The sequence below is a fragment of the Poeciliopsis prolifica genome, unplaced genomic scaffold (assembly GCF_027474105.1).
Source record: "Poeciliopsis prolifica strain line A6 unplaced genomic scaffold, Auburn_PproV2 SCAFFOLD091, whole genome shotgun sequence".
NCBI classification, from domain to species: Eukaryota; Metazoa; Chordata; class Actinopteri; order Cyprinodontiformes; family Poeciliidae; genus Poeciliopsis; species Poeciliopsis prolifica.
The window spans coordinates 546596-569671 of NW_026562466.1; the positions used below are offsets into that span (position 1 = coordinate 546596).

Sequence of the window (23076 nt, forward strand, 5' to 3'; positions counted from 1 at the left end):
AAAGATGTACTGCTGTGTAATTGTGCATCTGTTTGCTGCCATATTCAACGTTGCAGCAGATTACTTGAATTTAAAGTGGCAAGGTGTCCTGAAACAGCTCGAAACAAACTGAAATTTCATTATCTGAGAATAATTTTGTGCAAAACATCCAATTAACATGTTTTGTATCCTAACCTGTTCAAGGAAGCGTAATGTCACCTTTAAGAAATTGTGAAATAAAAGCCAGAGAATAATGAACGATTGCAACAGGAATCATTTATTTTTGGATATCAGCCATGAACTCCATGTAACTAACCAAGCGTTTGAATTTGATGGTTATTTTCTGAATATTGATTGCTCACATTGCCAGAGACGACAAAAACAACTCAAACATCTGGATCTGAGGTACTCACAGCGAAAGAAGTAAAAAAGAAAGTGAGTTTTATTCAGTGGATGCTTTAGAAACCACAAAGCATCTGACCTCTTTTTACAGGAAAGAAAACACATCGTATGTTTGTCTGTTTTACAAGAGCCTCGGTTGGATAAGTGGTCATTTGTAGAAGCCTCGGCTCAGTTTTCAGCTAACAAGAACAACATGAAAATCAATACTTTTTTTGCAGTGATCATTTGTTTCTGCAGCGTTCTTGTTCTCCTGGCGAGCTTTCTTCCCCAACTGAGTGAGATCAAAACTGCTCAGAGAAGCGAGCGTCTCTCCTCTGCCTCTCCCTCGCTGGTGGCCAATGTAAACCAGATTCGTTTTGCATGTTTTCACAGAGTCCAGCCTTCGCCTCTCGTTCTTTAATTGTCCGTCATTCTCTGGTGTTTTTGTGGCGTGGTCATCACAGAGCCGAGCCCCGCCGAGAGACGCCGAGTTTTGATGTTCCAAACGAGAGCGAGGAGGAGACGCGATCCGTCTGAACAACAACCGTTACTTTAATTTGAAAAAGAGCAGAAAAGTTGCTCTCAGGGCTGAAACACACAAACTGTTTGCTGAGGGTTTAACACTCGAGAGGCTGAGCTGCAGCCGCTTGACAGCTGCTTTGAATCGTAGGAGTAGATTTGCAAACTGTCCCTCCCTGCCGGTTTTATCTGCGGTCAGATCGGCTGCGTTTGGCTTCTGCATCACAAAAAGTCGTGATAATTGGTATTTACTCCGTGAAAACTTTCAGTCCTTAAAACTTCTCATATTCCCAGAACCAAATGATAAAGTGCAGGAACTGAAAACTCTGGGGTTCTGTGATCTTAAAGGTAAACAAATACATGTGATTGAACTAGGCCGGCGTTTCGTCTCCATTAGAGCTTTTTTAATTTGAATTTGATTCACAAATTAAATCCTAATTTGACTTTTTGCAGATATCTTCAAATAACTGTTACTGAGACTTGATTTGTCTTTTAAATGTTTTATATTGTTAATTATTTATCGTTTATCATTTATTGCGATACATTTTTGTCATGATAGAAATTTTGATTTGTCATCGTCACAAAAAAATCTAATTAATGACTCAAACTATCTGTTAGGCGTTAAATGTTTTACAAAAATTGTGGAAATGATCATTTATCTTATCGTGTATCATTTATCGCGATAAATTCCTTGTCATTGGATGAATTCTACTTAATGACGTTTAAACTCTGATTAAACAGTTTGTTTCATCAGAGTATCTATAAATATCAATAAAATAGAAAAATGATTAAAATAAGTTGCAGCTTAGTGACGTAAATCACATTTTTAATCACAATACAACTGGAAATGTTTGTATTTGTGTTTATCACATCCACACTAAACTGAATAAATTAGCAATAAATACTTTTTTATGATCATTTCTTATAGTGTTCACAATACTACTACAAAATATCATAATACAATTTCAAGTACAAATATATTTATTAATATATTTGTTTGTTTTAAGAGCTTTGACTTTATCTTTGCCTCACTGAGATTCTGATTCATTTTGGTTAAAAACTATAATTTTTATTTTTAATATCAGCTTTTAGAGAAATCTGCGCAGTGTTCAAAGCAACAAATCCAACTAAATGTTTAGTTTTTTTAATTAAACAAGAACTGAACTGCAGTTTTCTGTTTCCTTTTGACATAATTTCCTGTATTATTTTATAAAATTGATCAATAATTGCTCCTTATTCTGATTTCTTCTTGTAGATTAAAGCACAAATTCAAGTGGTTTGCAGTAAATTATACAACTTTTTCTGTAATTTGAGCGTAAAGCTGCAGGAATGTATTCTCTATATTTACGTTTCCATGTTGACTCCATAATTTAGATGAACGTAAAATTAAGTTAGTTTAATTCACTTCATGTGAAGTGATAGAATGTACTGCATCATATTCTAGAATATAATAAAAATGTGTTGACTGTAAAGTTGTTATAAGAATTAAAAAGAGGAATCTGCAGCATTCGGTTGTGATAATTTGCTGTAATATTAGTTTTTTATTGGTTTTATAGTTCACTGTTTGTTGCTTAAGCTCCATTTTACTAACTTTATGGTGACATTAGTGTGTTAAGAAACAGTTTGGAGCAAATTAAAGAATTCAAAGTTGTGTTTTACCACATCGCTTGGTAAACGACGCCAAATTATCCTCTATATTTACTTATAAAGTTGCTTAAAATGAGTAATTATACATAATTTCAATTTATCTGCAGAGGTACTGAAAATGTATAATCAATTAAAAGGTTTTAATTATACTTTATAAAAACTAAATCCAGGATTTGCAAACTGTAAATTGAGGAAATAATTTGTTACCTCAGTTTTATTCTTTGTAATTGTGTAAATCAAAGATTTTATGTTGAGTTGTTTATTTTAGTTTTGTTGTAAATTAACAGAAATTTACCTGAAACTTCTTCATGTTGTTCACCTTTTTATCTCTCTAGGAACATAAAAAGGTGAATTAAATGTAACTTTTGACCCATTTTTAGTTGATGTCATGACCCAAAAGGTCCTGCCTGATCAGAACCGATCAGATCAGAACCGATCGGATCCAATCAGATCGGTATCTGGCTGAAGAACAGTCGGATCTGTGAATCTGGAGAAGCTGAATCATTGTTTTGCTTGGAAAGGGATCAGATTGGAGGGCGAAGCGTTGCCTCATGTGTGTTTAAACGAATCTGGAAGCCAGAAACATTTTCCCGTCTAAATCCTCATCCAGGATTAAACCACGACTGAGTGGAAATATTTTGCATTTCTGAGGAATTCTTTTATGCAAAATCCTCTTCTCCGTCTCGCAACAGGTTTGGGAGAAGCATCTGATTTCTCCTGACAGGACGGAGCCTGAATTCACGGCTGGATGCTCTGCGTCGTCACGTGACTCTCAGATCTAAATTAGGCCAATAATCAGGGACGCCTGGCGGCTGAGCTGCTGGATGCACAACGAGTAGAACCGAGCTCAGACCCCGAGGCTCGCTGTGCGTCGGCATCCCGTCTCTGGGTCCGAATCCAGGCCGGTTCCGACTCAAACCGCAGCAAGAAATGGGCGAAATGTGCCGAATCCAAGCTGTTTGCAGCAGGTGCTGCGACGCGGCTCGTCGTTTAGATCCTGAAGCCGCGTCTCGTCGAGTTTCTGCTGCCGACTCACTCCGTGGCAGAGCAGCAGCTGCGTAACCCGAGCTGGAAAACAGGAGCTGAACTCCAGCGAGGAGACAGCGCAGCAGCATCCCTGCTGCCTCTCTGCAGCGCCGCCTGCAAGGCTCAACGCTGCGGAGAATAAAACACAAGAGGCAGAAACACGCAGAGCAAATTCACAGGATCCAAGTCAAACAGACATTTTGAAGGTTTCAGGTTTTATTCAGAGGAAAAACACAAGAAGTCATCTTTTCTTATTTTTCCAAAAATAAAACAAAATGGGAATTTTTTATTAAAATGCACAAAGTCAATAAATCCCCTGATTTAAAGCCATATATTCATTAAGCACAAGGTGCCCTGCAGGTCACACAGACACTGTAATCCGTTTTCACGGTGAATATGTGGCCCCACAGAGGAGGCCACTCCAGCCTGTGTGTGTGTGTGTGTGTGTGTGTGTGTGTGTGTGTGTGTGTGTGTGTGGTGTGTGTGTGTGTGTGTGTGTGTGCTTGGTTTACATGCGCGCTCCGTGGCAGTAAATTACGCATGACGATAATTCAGCCAGGACTGCATCCAGGACAGACGCTCCTCCTCCTCATCCTCTTTGTTTTGGATGAAAACATTTAAGAAGAGAAAAGAAGAAAATGTAAAATAAAACCCAAAACACACCGAGGATGCAAGTCCTGCTGCTGCAGACGAAATATTAAAACGATGCATTCAGGGTATTTTTAGTTTGGTGAAATCAAACAGCAGCAGGAAAAAAAATACATCCAAGATAATAAATAGATGTTGCAGCTTGTTAATGGCTCTAATGACAAAAACATAAATTATAATTACTAATAAATAAATAAATCTGATCTTTGCTTTTTAAAAGATATATTTCAGTGACATCACTCCTCTAAAAGACTAAATAAATACTTAAAAGTTGCAGAATTGATTTTCTTCTTTTAAATAAAGTATTATTTATTTCTGGTTGGGGGGCAGAAGGTGGCCACTGCTGCCCTCTGGCCCCCGCCCCTTATTTGAGCCTCTGCTCGCACCTACAGACAAAGGGAAAAAGGAAGAAACACATAAAAACTAATTCATTTAATAAATCAACCAAATAAACTAAATGAAGCTCCTTTTGGAAGCAATATTTTTAAAAAGTTAAAATAAATTTTCTCCTGTTTAGTTTTCGGGGCTTCGATCTGTTTGGTTCCCGATTTGATTGATGATTTTATTCTCCATACAGTGCGGAGCTGCAGGAGGACCGGACACAATAACGCTTTATTTACATAACCAATCAGGACGCCGCAAAGGTGGAGCCTGCCGCGCCGCGCGCCGCGCCGCGCCGCGCCGCGCACACGCTCCACTTCCACATTTCACCCACTTTTACACTTTCTCAAATTCCTCCGCATTAATTGCGCCAAGATATCAGCAAAGTTTGCACAGTTTCTGGCTGAATTTCTGCATGCGGTAAAAATACCTGGAGGCGCACCTGGCATCCAGGTGACGCAACGCAGGTGCGCTGATACGTAAATAAACATGTTCAATAAATCAAAGTCTGCAGTTTGAATATTTGAAATAAAAAAAAGATCCTTACTGGAGTCCAGCCGCTTCCCGTCTGATTCTGCAAAAATAAAGAGCCGCATTTCTTCTGCGAGAAAGAAAGAACAGAGAGGAGGAGAGAGAGAGAGAGGAGAGAGAGAGAGAGAGAGAGAGAGAGAGAGAGAGAGAGAGAGAGAGAGAGAGAGAGAGAGGAGGAAAAAAAACAACTTGAACCCAGAAGATGCTCACGTTTGACTCTCCTCAATTATCCCCTCCCGTGAAGATAGGTGGCGTGCGTTTCAGGGGGCTTCTCCTTCTTCCTCCTCTGTTCCGCACGGCAGAGAAAAGGAGGTGGAAGGAGAGGAGAGAGAAAAAAATGTCATTAGAAGAGGCGTAACACGTCAGTCCCTACCCAGGTTTGTTTCCTGGAGTGGGTGTAAGACATCAGTTGTAAACCTGCCCTAGCAGGAATAGCGGTCCCTCCCTCCTCCAACTATTTCTGAGGCTTTTATTTCTAAGGCTTTATTATTATCACCGGTGGAAAAGGATCCGCTCGCCGTCATCCCTCCTCGGCTCCCGTCTGAGAGACAGACGCGTCTTTAGCGCCTCGCTTTAATAAAAACAAGCAGGTAGGTGCGACTTTCTCTCTCGTCTTTTTATTTATTTTTATTTATTTTTTATGGCTTTTTTTTTTCGGATTTTCTTTGGATTTGAACTTTGCGCGCGTCCGCGAAAAACTTGGAGCTGAACTTCGGCTTACCTGCGCAGGTGGAAGGAAGGAGGGAAGGAAGGAAGGAAAGAAGGAAGGAAGGAAAGGTGCTGCTGGTTCACCTTTCCTTATTTAATGCAACAAAGGAGGAGGATGAAGAGGAGGATGAAGAGGAGGCGTCCCGGCTCGGACCCGCCGGTCCGGGAAGCTCTTGTCTGTCTCGGTCCGTTTCTTCCAGCCTCGCGTTCTCATCGGAACCAACATCATGTGTGAATATCCGGGCGAACCGAGCCGCCAGAACCCAACCAGAACCCAACTCAGCTTTCATTCCTGTGACTGGAACAAAATGTGTGAAGACGCGCAGCGCGGAACGCAGAACCCAGCGGCTCAGATTCGGCGTTAAAAAGAAAGTTTGGATCGGAACTAAAATGAGTTTTTTTTTTATCTTTAATGTGTTCCGGTCCCGGTTCGGGTTCGGGACATTTGGACCTGAAATAAAGCAGCGTTTTGTCTCATTTCTGCTGTTTTCGCGTTAATTGAGGCTCAGATCCGGTTCGGGTCCAAATCGCGTCTTTATTTCAGTATTTTGTCTTTTTGGACATTTATTGAATTATCAGCAGGAGTTTGGATTCACTTTATTAATATTTTACCAGGTTTGTGATACTTTTTAAAAATGAAATAAAATAAAATAAATGCAGTTTTTAAATAATTAGATTAAATTTCCTGGTTAAAATAAAATCAACTTGATGAAAGTGAAGATTTCCGTTTTTCCATTTTCCAGAATTGTCCCTCCTGACGCTCCGTGTTTCTGTCTCCTGCAGAAAATCAGCAGAAAAATCAGGGATCGAGTCCATGCGAGCTGCCATCTGATCCCCAGCCTCCTCCACCACCTTCCACACACACACACATACACACACACACACACTCACACACTCACACACACACCTATCAATGAAGCAGGAGATCATGGCGGATGGCCCCAGGTGTAAGAGGCGAAAACAAGCCAATCCGAGGCGGAAAAACGGTAAGCAGATCCGGGGAGCGCGTGCTGTGCGTGGGGTGCGGGGTGGATGCGGTGGCCGGGTTGGAGCCGCTGCGGGAGCCGCTGCGGGTCCGGGCTGCTGTCTGCAGCTCCAAACTGAAACCAGGAGGAAATTGAACTTTTTTAACTTTTTTAAAATCAGAGGTAAAATAATCCACAAAGCGTTACTTTATTTAATTAATATTATTGTTTTTATCCACATTTTTTTCTCGTTTGAAATGAATAAACTGAGCGTCCCAATATTTATTATTATTATTATTGTTATTATTAGTAGTATTTTATTGAAGTGAATTCCTGCCGCACTGGTTATTTATCCAGATCAGATTTCATCTATTGATTTCAAACAATCAATAGCAGGGAAGCATTTTGCTCCACAGCTGATTTATTGGATTTATTCTTTTATTTATGATCTGGGTTAAAAGGCTTCATCAGCTGCTTTCTCTCCTCCTTTCTTTCCTTCTTACTTATTATATTTATTATTGAAATGCAAATTAAAACATTTCCAAACTGAAGAAGCAGTCGAGATGCGGCTCGGATTTTTTTAAAAAGGAAAAAAGCAGTTTTGTCCTCCTCCTTGTTGCCCTGGTGGGAATGCAGCGGCTCTCTGAGGCTTGGCCCCTCTCCTCTCTTCCTGCCTGATGGAGGGACGGCCGAGCCCCTCGCTGCTGCTTCATTTCTAATCTGAAACCCACAAACCAAGGCGCCTAATTTCACCAAACCAGATCGTCTGATGCAAATAAATCATCCCAGATTATTTGGTTTCTGCAAACCTCGCTTGTTTTGCTACTCGGAAAGAAAAAAGGAAGAAAGAAGAGGCTCTTCGCCTTTTCCTGGTGCGAAACTTGATCCGAGCAGCGTGAAGTTGTTTGAGAGTTTGGCCCCCGCCAGGTGTTGTCTGTCACGTCCAGCTGTGAGCGGCCAACGGGAACACACACACACACACACACACACACACACCTGGGATTGTTTTTTTCTCGCTCAAGCAGCACGAGCATCAAACAGCAACATTTAAGGAGGAAAATGACAGAATCTCTGCGTTGGTGTGTTTCTGCCGTGACTCCGGAGCGTTGGGAACGCTCGGCGATTACATAACCCCGAGCAGCAGGAATCTGCAGGAATATGGAGTTTTGGCTTTTTAAAAGTTTGCACCTTTCCTTGAAACTCCTGCCTCCACCAGGCAGGGAGAAACAGAGGAGAAAGCAGCAGCAGCAGGAGGAGGAGGGCTGCGTTTCGCAGGGCGCTCGCGGACAATTGATTGTCAGCGGTAATGTGTTTCATTTACATGTTTATACCGTCAATAGTGGCGGGGGGTTGTCCGGGCTGCCATTCCCACACGGGGCTGCACCCCAGCAGGAAGCTGCTGGATTCCTGAGGAAGGAAATCTGGGATTATTTGCTCTGTGGAAGACATGAAAGTTGTAGTGGAGTCACATTCAGGGAGATTTCATCCTGTGATGGATAAAAAGCAGTTTCAGAATCACTCTGTGTGTTTGTGCTTTAAAAGCGGAGCAGGCTGATTGTTGGCGGTTCGGACCTGGTTTCTCTCCTTTCTTGACACATTTTTCTCGTTACCATGGGTGCGTTGTGATGGCTGCCGTCCTCCTGCCTGTGTGCAGATATTTGTGTGCCTGCCGGCCTCTGAACACACACTCGCAGGAGGCACCGGCGGCCCCGGACCCCCTGACACCGCGGCTCTCTTTGGAATGCCTTAGGTACGATTTCACTTTCGCTCACATCAATGCTGACCTGAATGCCTTTCATATCTGATCCGCCGTGTCTCTCCTGGTAAACATCCCCCCGGGGGGAGAACAAAGAAGAAGAGAGAAAAAAAGAGCCTCCTCCTCTTCTTCTTCTTCTCCTTCTTCCTTCTTCTTCTTCTCCTTAATCACAATTCAGCCCCTCTCGCCGCCAGCAGCAGGGCTACACATTTGCATTCAGCATCAGAAAAGGGCCCGAGATGAAAAGAGGAGGGGGAGGAGGGAAGAAGAAGAAGAAGAGAAAAATGGAGGCAGAAAGTGGTGGGTGGGTGCTGGAGAGGAATAACCAGGGTGTTTGTGGTTGTTTGTTGCTCGTCCCCTGGTTACAAGCCTTTTATAGCCTCCGTACTCCAGCAGGGACCCCCGGCCCCTCCTGACACGCAGATAGTGTTACGAGATGGCATGCCCACACTATTCACAGACGCTCAGGAAAAAGAAAAATACAAATCAAAAGAAACGCTGCTTTGAGCAGATAAGGAGAGCAGGTGTCTCGTCTGGACGGACAGTGAGACGTCCCCAGCCGTCATGTGACACCGTTTCTCACCCACAACTTTCTTTTTAGGGATTATCGGAACACCTTCCCTCCCCTCCTGGCAGGATTTAGGCAGATTTACTTCAGCAAACACCTTTGGACACTGTGGGGTGGAAAAAAAAGTAGGAGTCTGTTTGCAAAAGGGGCCTTTTGTTCGGAGCGGTTCGGGATAAAGCCCTACCAGGCAGCCGTGATGTTAACCCCTGCTTTGGCTGTGTGGAGGCAGAGTGGGGGGATGCGATGTGAGCGTAGCGGCGGCGGCGGCGTTTTCCTCCTGAACTGGTGTCAGACTCCAGACTCTGCAGGATGAGTCGGAGAAAAGGCCCACGTCTCTTCATGCCTTCTCGCTTCTCTTGTTTCTCCCCAGATAAACAAGCAAACACAGAAATTGAAACTTCATTGGTCTGGCAAATAACTGCATGCATTCAGACTTTTTTTCCACTCCTTACCCCTAAGCCAGCATGTTTTATGCATTGCGTAGGAGGAGGATGCATCTTTTAAAATATATATATTTAAAAAAAAAATGCCTCATTTGAGTTGTTCTGGAGTGAAAATGTAAAGTCTTTATTTGGCCTCGTCCTGCTGTTTGCACTTATTCCGCCGCGTCTCGCCTGTTTTTTTCTTTTCCGACATTTTCCTCGACTTTCCTCGAGTCTGGGCGCGACAGGCGACAGGTTGCTGAGCAGGTGTAAACTAGCGTTCAGATTTCATAATTAAATGTTGATGACGATGAAAAACAACTTTACAAACACCTTCTTGTTCCCAACAATGCTACATGTGCGCTCGCTCGGATAGCAGCTGTTCCGCCAAAACCGAGCGCTTGTATTTGTGTTTCATTTGGAGAACCGCTCCGATTCATCTCCGCAGCATCGATCCCAACCTGTCAGGTCCAGCTTTTTAACAAGCCGGATTATGGAGCAACAAAAGCCTAAATGCAGATTAAATGAAAAGAACAAACACATCACAGCTGGTCCGTGCTTGTGTGAACGCTTTTTGTGTGAAAAGTGTGTGTGTGTGTGTGTGTCGTGTTGGCCATTAAAATAATTTTCCCATTTTTCTCCGTTTCTGCGCGGCAGCTGCTTTCGGAGATGACACCTTTGTGCAAACAAGTGTTGAAAGCAGCCTCCAGTTTTTCCTCGCTCTGATGTTCTCTCTCTCTTTCTCTCTTACACACACACACCCACACACACACACACGCACATGCATTTAGGGAAATTCACACACTCCTTGATGTACGCCGGATTGTCAGAAGAGCTCTCCTGGCAAGGTCAGGGCTGCATGGAGGAATCAATAGCAGATCGGCAGATTAAGGCTGGGTGACATGTGGAAATCTGGGCCGACTCGCCCACCGTTCCCACCTTTAATTCCACATAATAGAACATGCTATTTGATCAGCGCTCACTTTCCAACTGCACTTCATTATTCAGGAGGTTTCCTGCTCCCTGTACCACCTAAGTGACTCCTTTTTGCTCCTTTTCCCGTCTCTAACGAGGCCTCGTCTCCCCGGTGCTCCCAAATTCAGACGTGTTGTCTCCATTTAATTGCAGCCGATCGCCAGGCGAGATTAGGCCCCAAAATTAGCTCATTTTGCGGTTGCACGGATTTCGCTCGCCTCCCGCTTTCATCTCGCCGCTGATCAAGCACCTTGGTAAGCGGAGGCTGCAGCCGGGCGAGCGAGGGGAGCGGTCAGCGGCCTGCTTGTTATTCCGACGTTCTGTTTAACCTTTTGGCAAGAGTGAGTCAAGGAGAGCTGAGACATCTTCCCCTTTAAATGTCATCCTGCTGCAGTCGGTGGACATGTGTAGCCCAAGTCGAGCCCCTGTTAATGGGTTCTGACTGCAGAGGGGACCCCCCTCCTCTCCTGAACGCTTCATGTCCCGCCGCTTGTCAGACGCGAATGTCAAACAAACACCTCTTCAGGTAGCGGGGGATAATCACACCGACAGCGCTGTCCTCTGCCTTTCCGACACGCACAAGGTTGGAGTCTGACAGAGTTTGGGTTTGTGTGGCCGGCGGATAACCAACGCCGCCGCAAAGTTCTTCGCCGGGTATTTCCTGACCTAGAAAAGGTTTCAGGAAACAGAAGACATGAGTTGAAGCTTGTGACTCAGCCCTGACACGCAGCTTTGTCTCCGGTTAGGTCATGGCTTTACGACTTTGTATCACTTTCCTCTCCTTTTTGCTCAAACTGCAGCGGCTGAAGCCTTTTCTGCTGCCGTCCTGCCAGCCAGGCAGGCCAGTCATCTAACAGCTCAGCCCAGCCTAATTACTTCTCCCCCACCCAGGGGAAGCTACTTCCTTATCGCTCGCCTGTCTTGCTCCAGCATTCCTGAGATAAATTCCCCTCCACTTTGTTATTCTTACTACTTAGGGGTATTGGAATTAGCATGGCCATCAAAGCAGACCTTGTACTGGGCCGTTTTTTTCTCACGGCCTTATCGGCGGTCATACATTACAGCCGGGCGTGGGGACGCGCCCGTGGGCCGCAGAGGTGAACGGCGGCACGAAAAGGCTGCAGGCGGCGTAACGGATTGGTGGAAGCATTCAGGTAGCAGCGGCTGGAGAGAAAAACCAGCCACTTCCTTCCTTCCTTCCTTCCTGATTGTTAGCCAACACAGTTTGTACCTCAGCGCCGAGCTTATAAACTGGCAATCACAGTATCCCTAATGTTATTACGCTTCATAATTAGTTACAGCAACACTCATTCGGCGACTGGTGGAAAGGAGTATTCCTTAGTAATTAAGGTAATGAAATATTCATTTGTGCTACCTTTTCAGCAGACTCACAAATGAGCCAGTCGTGCTTAATGTCCGCCCTGCCTCTGATTTTATTATGATGGCAGACTGGCACATCTGCAATTAGCAGGCGCACTGACAGGCGGCGGGCAGGCGGCGAGATTTTCCTCCTCTTTGCCCCGTTTATTGTTACCTTTATGCCACCGTCTCCGTTTGCTCCACCTGACACGGCCTATCGGCGCCGCCCTCCTGGTGGGTTCGTCAAATCAGAACAAAACTAACTTACAGGAAAGACAAAGGAGCTTTTTTTACGTCAATAATTCATTAATGTTGATTAAAACAACATTATTTCTCTCATGTTATCAAAACTAAGGATTTATTGATTCAAACTAAGCTGCTACGTCTTACAATTAGTTACTTATTTCAAGTGTATTTCAAAATTAGACCAGAAAATCGTGTTGATGTTCTTGATATTCACACTAAAACTGGTTGTATGGAAGTTTCTCCTCCACATCAGGATGAAGTCACCTGACAGCTCAGCTTTTCTCTTGTCATAATCTTGACTGAATAAGTTGTTTCTAAGTCCTTTAGTTTGTTCCATCCAGAAAGCAAAGTGCTGCGTAAGCAGCTCCTCTCAGCCCGGGGTCATCTGAGGTCAACCTTTTTGGGGTTAAGTGGTGATAAATCCCCTCTAATTAACTCAACATGTTTTTTCACCAGGTAATTGAAACATGTTAGAGGAGATGGTTCGGAGTTGATCACCTCCCACCAACCTTCACCTTTTTTTGAAAGAAAATATTATTTCTGAACCAGTTATTTAGTAAATCTCGATGCTCTGGATTGTGGAGAGGAATTGGTCCATATTCTGCAGGTTTTGTTGTTGCATTATTGGGATGTTTTTGAATGGTTGAAGATGATTAATGCTGCTGATCTGCTCTTTTTGTGATGAAACTTTTAGCTGCTGCTCCAGTTGTGCTGCTTTACGCCACACAGCGTTCTGATAAACAACACAAGCATTTTCATGACGCTCGCATCCATTTCTTGTCACTTTTACATCTCTTGTGTCTCAGTCTTCCCTCCCCACCTTTAACGTCTCTCCTGGTTTGTGACGCCGCCGAGGTGAAAACGCTGTGACGGCGGCGCTTTGGTTAAGCCGAGAACAAAGACTCGGAGACGCCGGGGCCAAATTTATTGTCCCACGGCCGTTTGGGCCCCGGCGCAGGATTTAATGCTCTGTTTACCTCCAGCTAATATCCAAAAGAGGAGCTTCTGACTCAGGTTGAGGTACAAGAACATGACTGAGGTGCAGAGTTGCAGAAGTGAGTGTCCATGTGACGAAACGGAGCAAACAGAGAGTGTGTGTGAGTGTGTGTGTGAGTGTGAGTGAGTGTGGGCCGTTGGCGTCGTCCTGCATGGTCTCTGGGCAAACTGAAAGCAGCGCTCAGTGGGATTAGGGGCTGAGTGCTGCTGGGGTGGTGAAGGGCGGAGGGACGTGAACACAAGGGGATTCTGGGAGCTGTTTTTGTGCCTTGCAGCAAGCTTTTTCACAGTCGCACTTTCACAACCTCAACTTTTTGCAGCAGAGTGGAAGGAAATCCGCCTCTGCTGACGAACGCTGCGACTCACGTTTAGGTAAAAGCAAAGTTTGAGAGAACGAGGAGCAATAAACGCAGTCGAAAGCGCCTTCATTGAACGCAATGATATTTTCACGAGCGCATAAAGATTATGAGTCCGTCCCGGTAGCACCCATCTGTGCTTTCACTCACAACTATACACTCTGTAGTTAAAATGGAGGCTGAGTAAAGACACTAGATGACTTTCATTTGGTTTAATAGTTTGTTAAGGTCAAACAATCCACGCCTCCATGCTTTTGTGTCAGAAACTGCGCCTGCGTCTTTGGCGATTAACCGGTTAACTAAATGAAACAATTAGTCAGAAAGCAAACTCTGTTAAAAAAAACCCCTTTCTGCTGCTTTCTCTCTCTTTTTTCGTGCAAAACAATTACAAAAAATTACAGTAGATAAAAAGTGAACGGCGCCAGTATTTATGCAATCAACATAACGAAGAAACAAAACAATTTAATGTGGAAAAATCATCATTCATCTGCATTATAATTGCTTCTCTTTCACATCTACGGGGACGGTTAATTAAAATTGTGATTAAATGCGCCTGCACTGCCTAAGATGTCTTCCCCCTAAACAGGTGCTACAGAATTTAAAAGTAAAGAGAGAAAGCTAATTAGCATTGGAAATTGAGAAATTGCCTGCAAGAATCGGTGTTAATTTCACTCACTGATGAGGTAATTTATAAAAGGAGGGGTTGGGGGAGACGGTGCAGCGAGAGATTGCAACCCCCCCCCCCCCGTCTCCACCTCCGCCGCTCTGCTTTGCCAGCATGCAGGTGAAGATGTTGGCGAAACCTCCAGGCTGTTTTGTATTCTGAAGGAGTTAGCTTCGCGTTTGGATGCTAAATAATGACACAAATTTACTCCTTTTAATCAAGAGGCGAAAACAGAGAGCGCGGCTTCAAACTTCACAGAGAAAGTTTGCCGTTATGGTTGCCGTCTCGTTGTCTGGTTTACACTCCCAACAATGAGTCGTTTTTATGCAGGCTGGATTTGTCTTGACTTATGTCTGAGGGACAAATTGTCCAATTGGCGACCAAAGTTGCAACATTTGTTAGATTTTCATCTGCTGTGGTAAAACCTGTTCCCCTCCTGGCCTGTGGGGGCGCTGCATCAAGAATCACTGAAGGAAACGACACAACAACATCTGCAGACACTGAGCGCAACTTCCTTCACCAAATGGAAGCAAACATGTAGCAGCGTCAGATTTTAGTAAAACACATTTAGAGTCCAGTCTTTGTTTTGGTCGTATTTACCCAGAATGCCCTTTGGTCTGATCATGAAGTTAAAGTTACACTTTGTTCACATGATGCTGACGCTAAAGGTGGACCAGAGTCTGATTGTCCCAAATGAACCAGTGGCAGGCAAAGAAACTGGTTTGATTAAAGTGGACTGGTGTGAATTCAGACCAAAGAGAGAGAGAGAGAGAGAGACACACAGAGAGAGAGAGAGAGAGAGAGAGAGAGAGAGAGAGAGCGAGCCACTGGGCTGGACATCATTAGGTTCTGCTGCAGTGGAGCTGAAGCATCAGTCGGCATGAAAAAGCAGAAAGAAAAGCCAATTTGCTGAGACACACTCTGTGGACCTTTCATCATAACTGGGCCTTTTCCTCCCAGTTTAAGTCCAGTGAGCTCAAACCTCCTCTTCACTCTTTAACAATCACCTCAAAGCTCAGGGACGTTTCCTCAGCTGCTCCTCTGAGCCCTTCAGGCAGATCCCAACATTCGTGTCAGGAAAACCTTTATTTGATTATTTGATTTGGTTTTCAGTGGATCTCGTTGTGACTGAGCTGCTTGTATAAGAGCCAGGATTGATTTTTGATTTTTCATGTCTCCTTTCCTGTTTGACCCACTAATACATGCATCTGCTCTGATTCCTACGGAAGACAATTAGGGCCACTTTTTTCTCTTACAGTTTTGACATTAGTTGCAGAATTTTTATCCTTTTTCTCAGAATTTTGACTTGAATTTCAGATTTATTTATTTTTTCAGAGAATCAGAATTATTTAAATTGTTTATTTAGATTTTAAAGGCAGAATTTGAATTAAAGCTGCAAGCAGCCTCGAACGGCCCTCGCAGCCAAGCGCCGCTCCGGCCTATTGCCACCGCGGGGTACGAGCAACTGCCGCCTCACGCCAGCCACCACAGAAGCTCTCACGCAGTTTTCAGCGCCTCCGCCTGCACCGCGGAAGCTGTTGCTCAGTTTAAAGTTCTCCAACTCCGGTCCAACAGAGCCTTCTTGCTCAAAAGCGTGGTTCGGATTTGCAACTCCAAAATCCAAGCAAAATGTTGAGCGTAGTCCAGTTCTGTGGCTCCAAAAAGCAGGCAAAATGTTCAGGAAAACTTCGCAGCTCCAGCTGTCGCCGGCTGACTGTTATTACGTAGCGTCAATCTGTTTCTCATTGATGGAGTACCACTGCCTCCTGCTGGGGCAATACTGGTATTGCACTAGCAGTACCAGTATATCGCCACAAGGTGCCAGTGGTACCATCAACACTGACCCCAGTGTGTTATTACTTCGCTGTGTCATAAGTTTTGCTGAATGACTTTGTTTGTATTATTTCTAGCAAAAATGAATGAATGTTTGTACTTTAACACACAAAATAAACTTATATATATATAAAAAGTTATAATAATGTATATTTAAATAATTAATAACAACATAACCTATGTGCTGCTGTTTTCTAGGGGGCGCTATAGAGAAATTAGGCCACGCCCACCAAATATTGTGATGGATTCCTGTCGGGAGTTGATGAGGGTCCATCCTTGTGAGTTTGGAGCAGCTGGGCCCAAAAATGTGGAATTGAGAGCCAAACGTATGGTCATGGCGTTACAGGTCACTTTGCCACGCCGCCACGCCCACCTGCTCCATCGTAGCTGGTCGGGGTTGAAATCCTCAATACACCAACATGTCTTCGGTGTCTGGTCACAGTTTCATGTTGATGTGGTCAAAAGGTTCAGATAGCGACCGTCACAGTAAAACATGACACTTCCTGTTCTCAGGGGGCGTGGCCTAAGTGATGTCATCACTCGACCATAGGATGTTGTAGGACACCCGATGATCATCAATCACTGAAACTTTGGTGCCTTTGTGAGTTTCTGTGTAGGAGATATAGCAGTTTATTTTTTATGGGGAGTAGGTGAACTTTGACCCCTGCCAACCCCCCTTCAGCATACTCAAAAACTCACCGTTTTGATAACTTTAGATGGGACATGCTTTATGAACAGACTGACCGAGTTTGAAGCCGATCAATCGAAATCCCTAGGAGGAGTTCGATCAAATAGGAAGGCTGTAAACGGCAAAAATGGGTCAAAATCCAAACTTCAATCTAAAATGGCTGACTTCCTGTGGGGTTTAGACAATGGCTCCAAGAGACTTTTTTGTAAGTCCTGACAAGGTACACACGTGTACAAAGTTTCGTAATTGTAGGTTAAAGCATGGCTTGGGGCTGATCATTTAAAGTGTTCTAGGGGGCGCTATAGAGAAATTAGGCCACACCCTCCAAATATTGTGATGGATTCCTGTCGGGGAGTGGATGAGGATCCATCTTTGTGAAATTGGAGCAGCTGGGCCCAAAAATGTGGAATTGAGAGCCAAACGTATGGCGATGGCGTTACAGGTCACTTCGCCACGCCGCCACGCCCACCTGCTCCATCGAAGCTGGTCGGGGTTGGAATCCTCAATACACCAACATGTTTTCTGTGTCTGGGCACAGTTTCATGTTGATGAGGTCAAAGGGGTCAGATAGCGACAGTTCACAGTAAAACATTACACTTCCTGTTCTCAGGGGGCGTGGCCTAAGTGATGTCATCATTCGACCATAGGGTATTGTAGGACACCCGATGATGATCAATCACAGTAACTTTGGTGCCTCTGTGAGTTTCTGTGTAGGAGATATAGCAGTTTATTTTTTTATGGCGAGTAGGTGAACTTTGACCCCTGCTAACCTCCCAAAAGCATACTCAAAAACTCACCGTTTTGATAACTTTAGATGGGACATGCCTTATTAACAGACTGACCGAGTTTGAAGCCGGTCAATGGAAATCCCTAGGAGGAGTTCGATCAAATATGAAGGCTGTAAACGGCAAAAATGGGCTCCAAATTGGATCTTCAATCCAAAATGGCCGACTTCCTGTGATACTTGCACTATGACATTAATTGTAAATTTTGAGCATCTTGGGGAGCTCTACAAGTGTACCAAATTTCATGTCTCTAGGATAAAGTAAGTGAATAGCAAAGGGTCCTTTGAAAATTTCTAGGTGGCGCTATTGAGCCATTTCTTGTGGAATGTTTGCGACGACTTTAAAATACGTAAATTTGAAACTCCCTTTACGCATCCGCCAAGTTTGGTGAGTTTTTGAATATGATAAAGCCCCCAAAAAGCCAATTCATTTGGAGGGAGAATCGTAATAATAATAATAAGAAACAGTACAGAAACAATAGGCCTTCGCAGCGCTTAGCTGCTCGGGCCTAATTAAAGAGATTTTTTTCTGCTGTAGATTTTTGAACTGACTTCAAATGGTCACCAGCTATGAAAGTTGAAACTATTTGCGTTGACACAAACTCCCTGATGTTTCTGTTTACCACCTGAACAATAAACCCTCCTCTTTCTTTTCTTGTTCCTTCTTGTGTTTTAAAGCTGATTTTTCCTCCTGATGGAAATGAAATCTGTGTTTATCCGGGTTGTTTACGGTAATGTCAAGGTGGCAGGGGTAGAGGGGATTTCTACGACTTCAAAAACAAGAAACAAGAAGGGGAAAAATCTTCCCTAAAGCCTTCGGGAGAGACTCACACGACAACCCCGAGGGAGCGAGGGAGGGGGGAGAAAACAATTGCTAATATTAGGAAAGGAGAGAGGGGAGGAGAACACACACACACACACACACTTTGACACACACAAACAAACAAAAACCTTGAGTTTGTTTATGTGCTCATAATGCGAGTCTGTGCGCCCCGGTGAAGCGGCGCAAATGGGAGAAGTATGCGTGGGTTCCTCAGGTAACAGGATTACGTGGGCACATAATTGATCCATTTGGGGGAAAAATGACAGGGCTCTAAAGAGGCCCCGGCTTTGGAAATGGGAGTTTATGAAACAGGCATTCGTAAATTCAAAGGAATCAATATGTCAATTTTATTACATCTCCGGGGCCAGATGGGCATTAAAGGCACGGCTCATCCCTCTGCCTCCACCTCCCTGCTCTGTCATCCCGTCTTCCTCTTTTTCTTCTTCTGCTGCTATTCCTCTTCCTCTATCTGCAAATATGGAGCAAAGGTTTATTGCCCCTTTCTCTTCCTCTGTGGTTTATTGTCTCGCTTGTCGACGAGCGGCACAAACAACTCCTGTCTGGGTCAAACAGAACTTTATTTATTTCCACCCAAAACCTTTTCAACTGGACTCCATATTGGATTTACTGACCCGACTCTCAGCCGCGTTTAGACACACCAAGTTAAATCTGCATGTATCAGTCGGGATTTCAGGAATAGTTTGAGTTTTTTGCTACCTTAGAAACATTTGCAGCATTTTTTGGTGACAAAGAAATTGGAAGCAGTGGAACTGAAGCAAATCCGTTTAATTCCTCACCAAATCAATCAACTTGTCATCAGGTGAAACCGAGGCTGCAGTCGCTTCAACACAACATTTCCACATTTTTTCTGCAAAGAATTTGGTGGAAATGTGGGTCAGTTGATTCCAGGGACGGACAGTGAGTTTAAAAGTTTAAAAGGTAAAAAGTAAAGAAGCCAAACTTTGAAATATTCAAATCAGAAGTTGGATGTAATTTGGAGCCAGCTGATTGGTCAGCTGTGATGAAGCAGCTGATGAAACCATAAAAACCAGTGACTCAACAACAAACAGTCTGGAACCATTTCTGTTGCTCACATGTGTAACAAATGATCCTTCATTGATGCTTTTAAAGACAATTGAATAAATGAGTTTAGTTTGAAAAAACAAACAAAACATTTTCAGCTTTAGAAGAAAAAAACATTTTTATTTACAGATTGTAATACAATGGAACAAATTATTATTATTAATATGAAAATTTAATTTTTCATAATGAGTTAGTATTTTATTTGAGATTTACAAACAAAGTAGTTTTACTTTTTTTATTAAACTAAAGAAAGTTTGGATTTATTATGAATTTTTTACATGCTTGTTTAAAACCTAAACTTTTTAGATGCATAAATCCTCTGAAAGCAGAAAATAATGTTGATTTATTGATTATTATGTTTTAGTGTTTTATTTGACATTCAAACACAACAGAGTCTGTTTTTTAAATTTGAATTTTTTCATAATTACAGTTTTTTGTGACCCAAACTGGCAGAAAATGTTGACTTGATGATTCAGATAATTCAGAAAAGTGTCAGTTTTAGTGTTTAGTTTCAGTTTTCTTGCGCTGTGGTTGTTCAGGATCATGTTTTCCTCTCTTCTTGTCTCAGTCTTACAATCTCACAGCTGAGTTTGTCATCAAGGTCTCCTCTGTCGGCCAGAGGTCCTTGGTGGCCATTTTGTTGGCGAGATTCTGTATCTGTTTGCGTCTCCTGGTGGGTGTGTGCAGAAGAGGAAGCAGTGTGTGTGTGTGTGTGTGTGTGTGTGTGTGGGGCACTTTGAGGTATCAGATATCCCTGCCCGGGCGAAGGCATCAGCTGAAATACGTTCGTCAATGCAGTTGTTGACTCAACAGTCTTTTTCTTTAAGAAAAAAGCGGTTTAGAAAGCGCGGCGGCTCAATAAACAATCGGGGAACGGAGAGTGGGTGTGTTTGTGTGAACGTGGGGGGGCAGATTAGGCTTTCTGCTTTTCCCCCCCTGCTAAAATATTCACTTTCCATTTAAATACAACAGCATCCCAGGCTAGATTTAATTACCACCAGGCACTATAATGCAAATGAATAATGCAGCAAAGACTGATGCAAACGGATAGAAATATGAAAAAGCTCGCGACGTTGAAAAAATGAAAACGGCAGCTTGATGCTCAGTAGTTAGCTGGATTTAAGGGAGAAGGAGAAAAAAGGAGGGAGGCACAATTACAAGCTTCCAGCCGCTCGCCAGGATTTTCCTTCTCCCATTCCACTAGTTCATTTTGGAGTAAGTAAATAATAAGAAGTTGGTGATGCTTGCATTTTTAATTCCACCCCCTCCTCCCTCTCGCTGCACTTTCTCTATTTTTCCTCCTTGTTCAGTTCACTGACTGACATCTGCTATCAATGCTAAGCAGGTGTTCCCGTGCAAACAGACGTGCCCCTGTTTGTGTTTCGCCGTCCCCGCCACCGCGCGCCCAAATGAGCAACGTGATTAAGAATCCTGTAAATTTTTGAAAGGAAACGGATGGCTGCCCGGCTAGAACGTAATTACACCGCCGCCGACATCCGCAGCTCACCGCTGCAGCAGCCAGAGCCAAAGAACAGCAGAGAATTAATAATATATAATGGCATCTTCCCTTGTAATTCATAAATGAAATAAATCCAAGGGGCTGCTGATAAGTTTTTTTTTCTTCCTCCACACGATCAAACTCCACAAATCTGCAGCTTTTTCAGCTCATTTAAGAAACCTGTGTTTTTACTCATTATCTGATTTCACTCACATTTGCAATGGACTATTAGCTCTCGAGTGGCTGCAAACTTCCTCCCTTTGAACTTCAAAGACGCTTTAAGTTTTGGGTTCATTTTATCTGGAGAGGTGAATCCTGGAGGTGCTGCGGTTTCATTATTCTGAAGGGAGGTGTGTGAATGCTGTGTGAATGCTGTGTGAATGCTGTGTGTGTGCTGTGTGTGTGCAGATGGGACCTCTGGGGACCTGAATTGTAGCGTGACACAACTAAAAACGCTCTGACAGGATCTCCTCCGTGATTTCCTCATGCGAGGGATCAGAGCTGCAGGTTCGACACAATCTGGACCCGATAGAAACGTTTTCAGAGTCAAGCCACTTCTCACCCAATTTATACCCAGTCCAAGCACCTTGGCGCGGTTTTCCTCCCACAGCAGCTATTGATAGCGGCTGACAGACATTGTTTGGCCAGTGAAAGGTGCGCCTCCCCCTAAACGCTGGCTTGCAGAAGGGAGGCAACACTCCTCTCCTGTCCCCTTTAATCAGAGCCAGAGTTGGTTGCATCCTCCCATTCGGGAAACACGATAATTACCCTTCTTCGTGAACGCCGGGACTCCACTTTGAGCCGGGGGAGGGATGAACGCTGACAATTATATTAGGCATGTGTGTGTTTGCTTCCTCCTGCCTCGTAGCTACCTTTCCCCCTCCTCTCTTCCTCCGTGGACTTTTGCAGCTCATGATGATGCGAAATAATAAGGTGCAGTTATGAGCGCGGCTCCCGGCTGCAGCAGGACAAACATTGGTTCTGTCTGTTTGCCGTTCTGTGAAGAAGCGCTCGGGCCCGGCATCGCTTGATTTTATTTTGCCTGTGCGTGTGGCGCTCAGTGGGAAGAACAAGGCTCTGACACAGCCGGGGTGACGGAGTTCAGGTTTGTTTGGGAGAACAATGTGAACATTTTTACATAAATGCTGCGACCCTGACAGCCAGGCACAAGGTCATCGATGAGCTTTTATCACCACAGTCTGAAAAATGACCCCACCTGAGACACTTCAGGTGATAACTGGCAAAAACAAAATATTTTTGGTCTAATTTCTAGTGTACGAAGATATTTGCTCTTTTTTATGTTGTTTTTGCAGTAAATCTCTCATTATGCTGGAAATCTGGAAAACATTTTATGGTTCAAAGGTCAACTCAAGTGTAGCTGGTCTGAAACTTTTGCACATATAGAATCAACAGGTTTCAGCAGACCAGTTGTAAACCGTTAGCTGAGGCTAACGCTAACTTCGGTTCAGCTAAATATATAAATTGTTAAGTTGAGCACTAATTTAATTTTGATATAATAATTTACATGTCAGATTATTGTAGGTAAATAAACTGAATGTCTGGACAGGAAGCAGAGCTTCAAACACACTTCAAAATAAAAGCACGATTACAAAACTTCCACAAGGATGTAAAACTTTAAGTAAATTAGAAATATAGAATTGATCCAGAAAAATTATTTCAGGAGAAGCTAAGTGTGCTAAACGTTTTCAAAGTTAGCAAAAGTGCTAAGTGGCGAAACAAAAATGTGCTCCACTAATAATCAACAATGTTTCAACAAAACTGGGCCAATTTTACAAATAAAAATGGAAAATCTCCATTTTTAAGCTAAATTTCTGCTCATATATTTTATTCTGAATTTCTGGTCCTAAAACGTTGAACTCTCCAGTTTTAGACTTTGCAGAAAACCAAAAACCCAAAAGTTTCTCTTGCAAATCTCTCAGTACACTTGATTTAAGACAAACTAACTTACAAGAAACTTCTCAGTGAGATACAGGAGCTTGTTTACATCAATAATCCCTTCATATTGATTTAAAAAGTTCCAGTTCCTCTGGCAGACATTTTTCCCATGTTATGGGAAGTTGAACTTTTTCATCAATATTAGTGAATTATTGACTGAAACAAGCTCCTCTCAGGTTCTCTTTGAAGTCGTTTTGTCTTTGAATTTCTGCAGAAAGCCTGAATAAAAACGTGCATCTTGGTGAAGGTGAGAGACAGAACATTAAGGTTTTACGGCGTCGTTT

The 23076-nt window shown here is 43.4% G+C and overlaps 1 protein-coding gene and 1 long non-coding RNA gene across 6 annotated transcripts in view; one reads left to right on the forward strand and one right to left on the reverse strand.

Annotated features, from left to right (window-relative positions):
• Positions 1 to 235: 235 nt before the first annotated feature.
• On the reverse strand, positions 236 to 5301 carry LOC129353479 (uncharacterized). Its single transcript, XR_008605021.1, has 2 exons — positions 4065 to 5301; positions 236 to 3681 (listed from the first exon to the last, which is right to left on the reverse strand). It is a non-coding gene; the product is annotated as an uncharacterized LOC129353479 (long non-coding RNA).
• Positions 5302 to 5434: 133 nt separating this feature from the next.
• zeb2b (zinc finger E-box binding homeobox 2b) overlaps positions 5435 to 23076 on the forward strand; it is a 76000-nt gene continuing 58358 nt past the window's right edge. For 2 of the 5 annotated variants that reach the window (XM_055022827.1, XM_055022829.1), the window contains exons 1-2: positions 5435 to 5702; positions 6604 to 6806. In XM_055022827.1, coding sequence (XP_054878802.1) covers positions 6734 to 6806 — 73 coding nt within the window. In that variant the 5' untranslated portion in view covers positions 5435 to 5702; positions 6604 to 6733. Of the gene's footprint in view, positions 5703 to 6285; positions 6436 to 6603; positions 6807 to 23076 lie in introns of those variants that run through there. The other 3 variants (XM_055022824.1, XM_055022828.1, XM_055022825.1) reach the window with 2 other exon arrangements.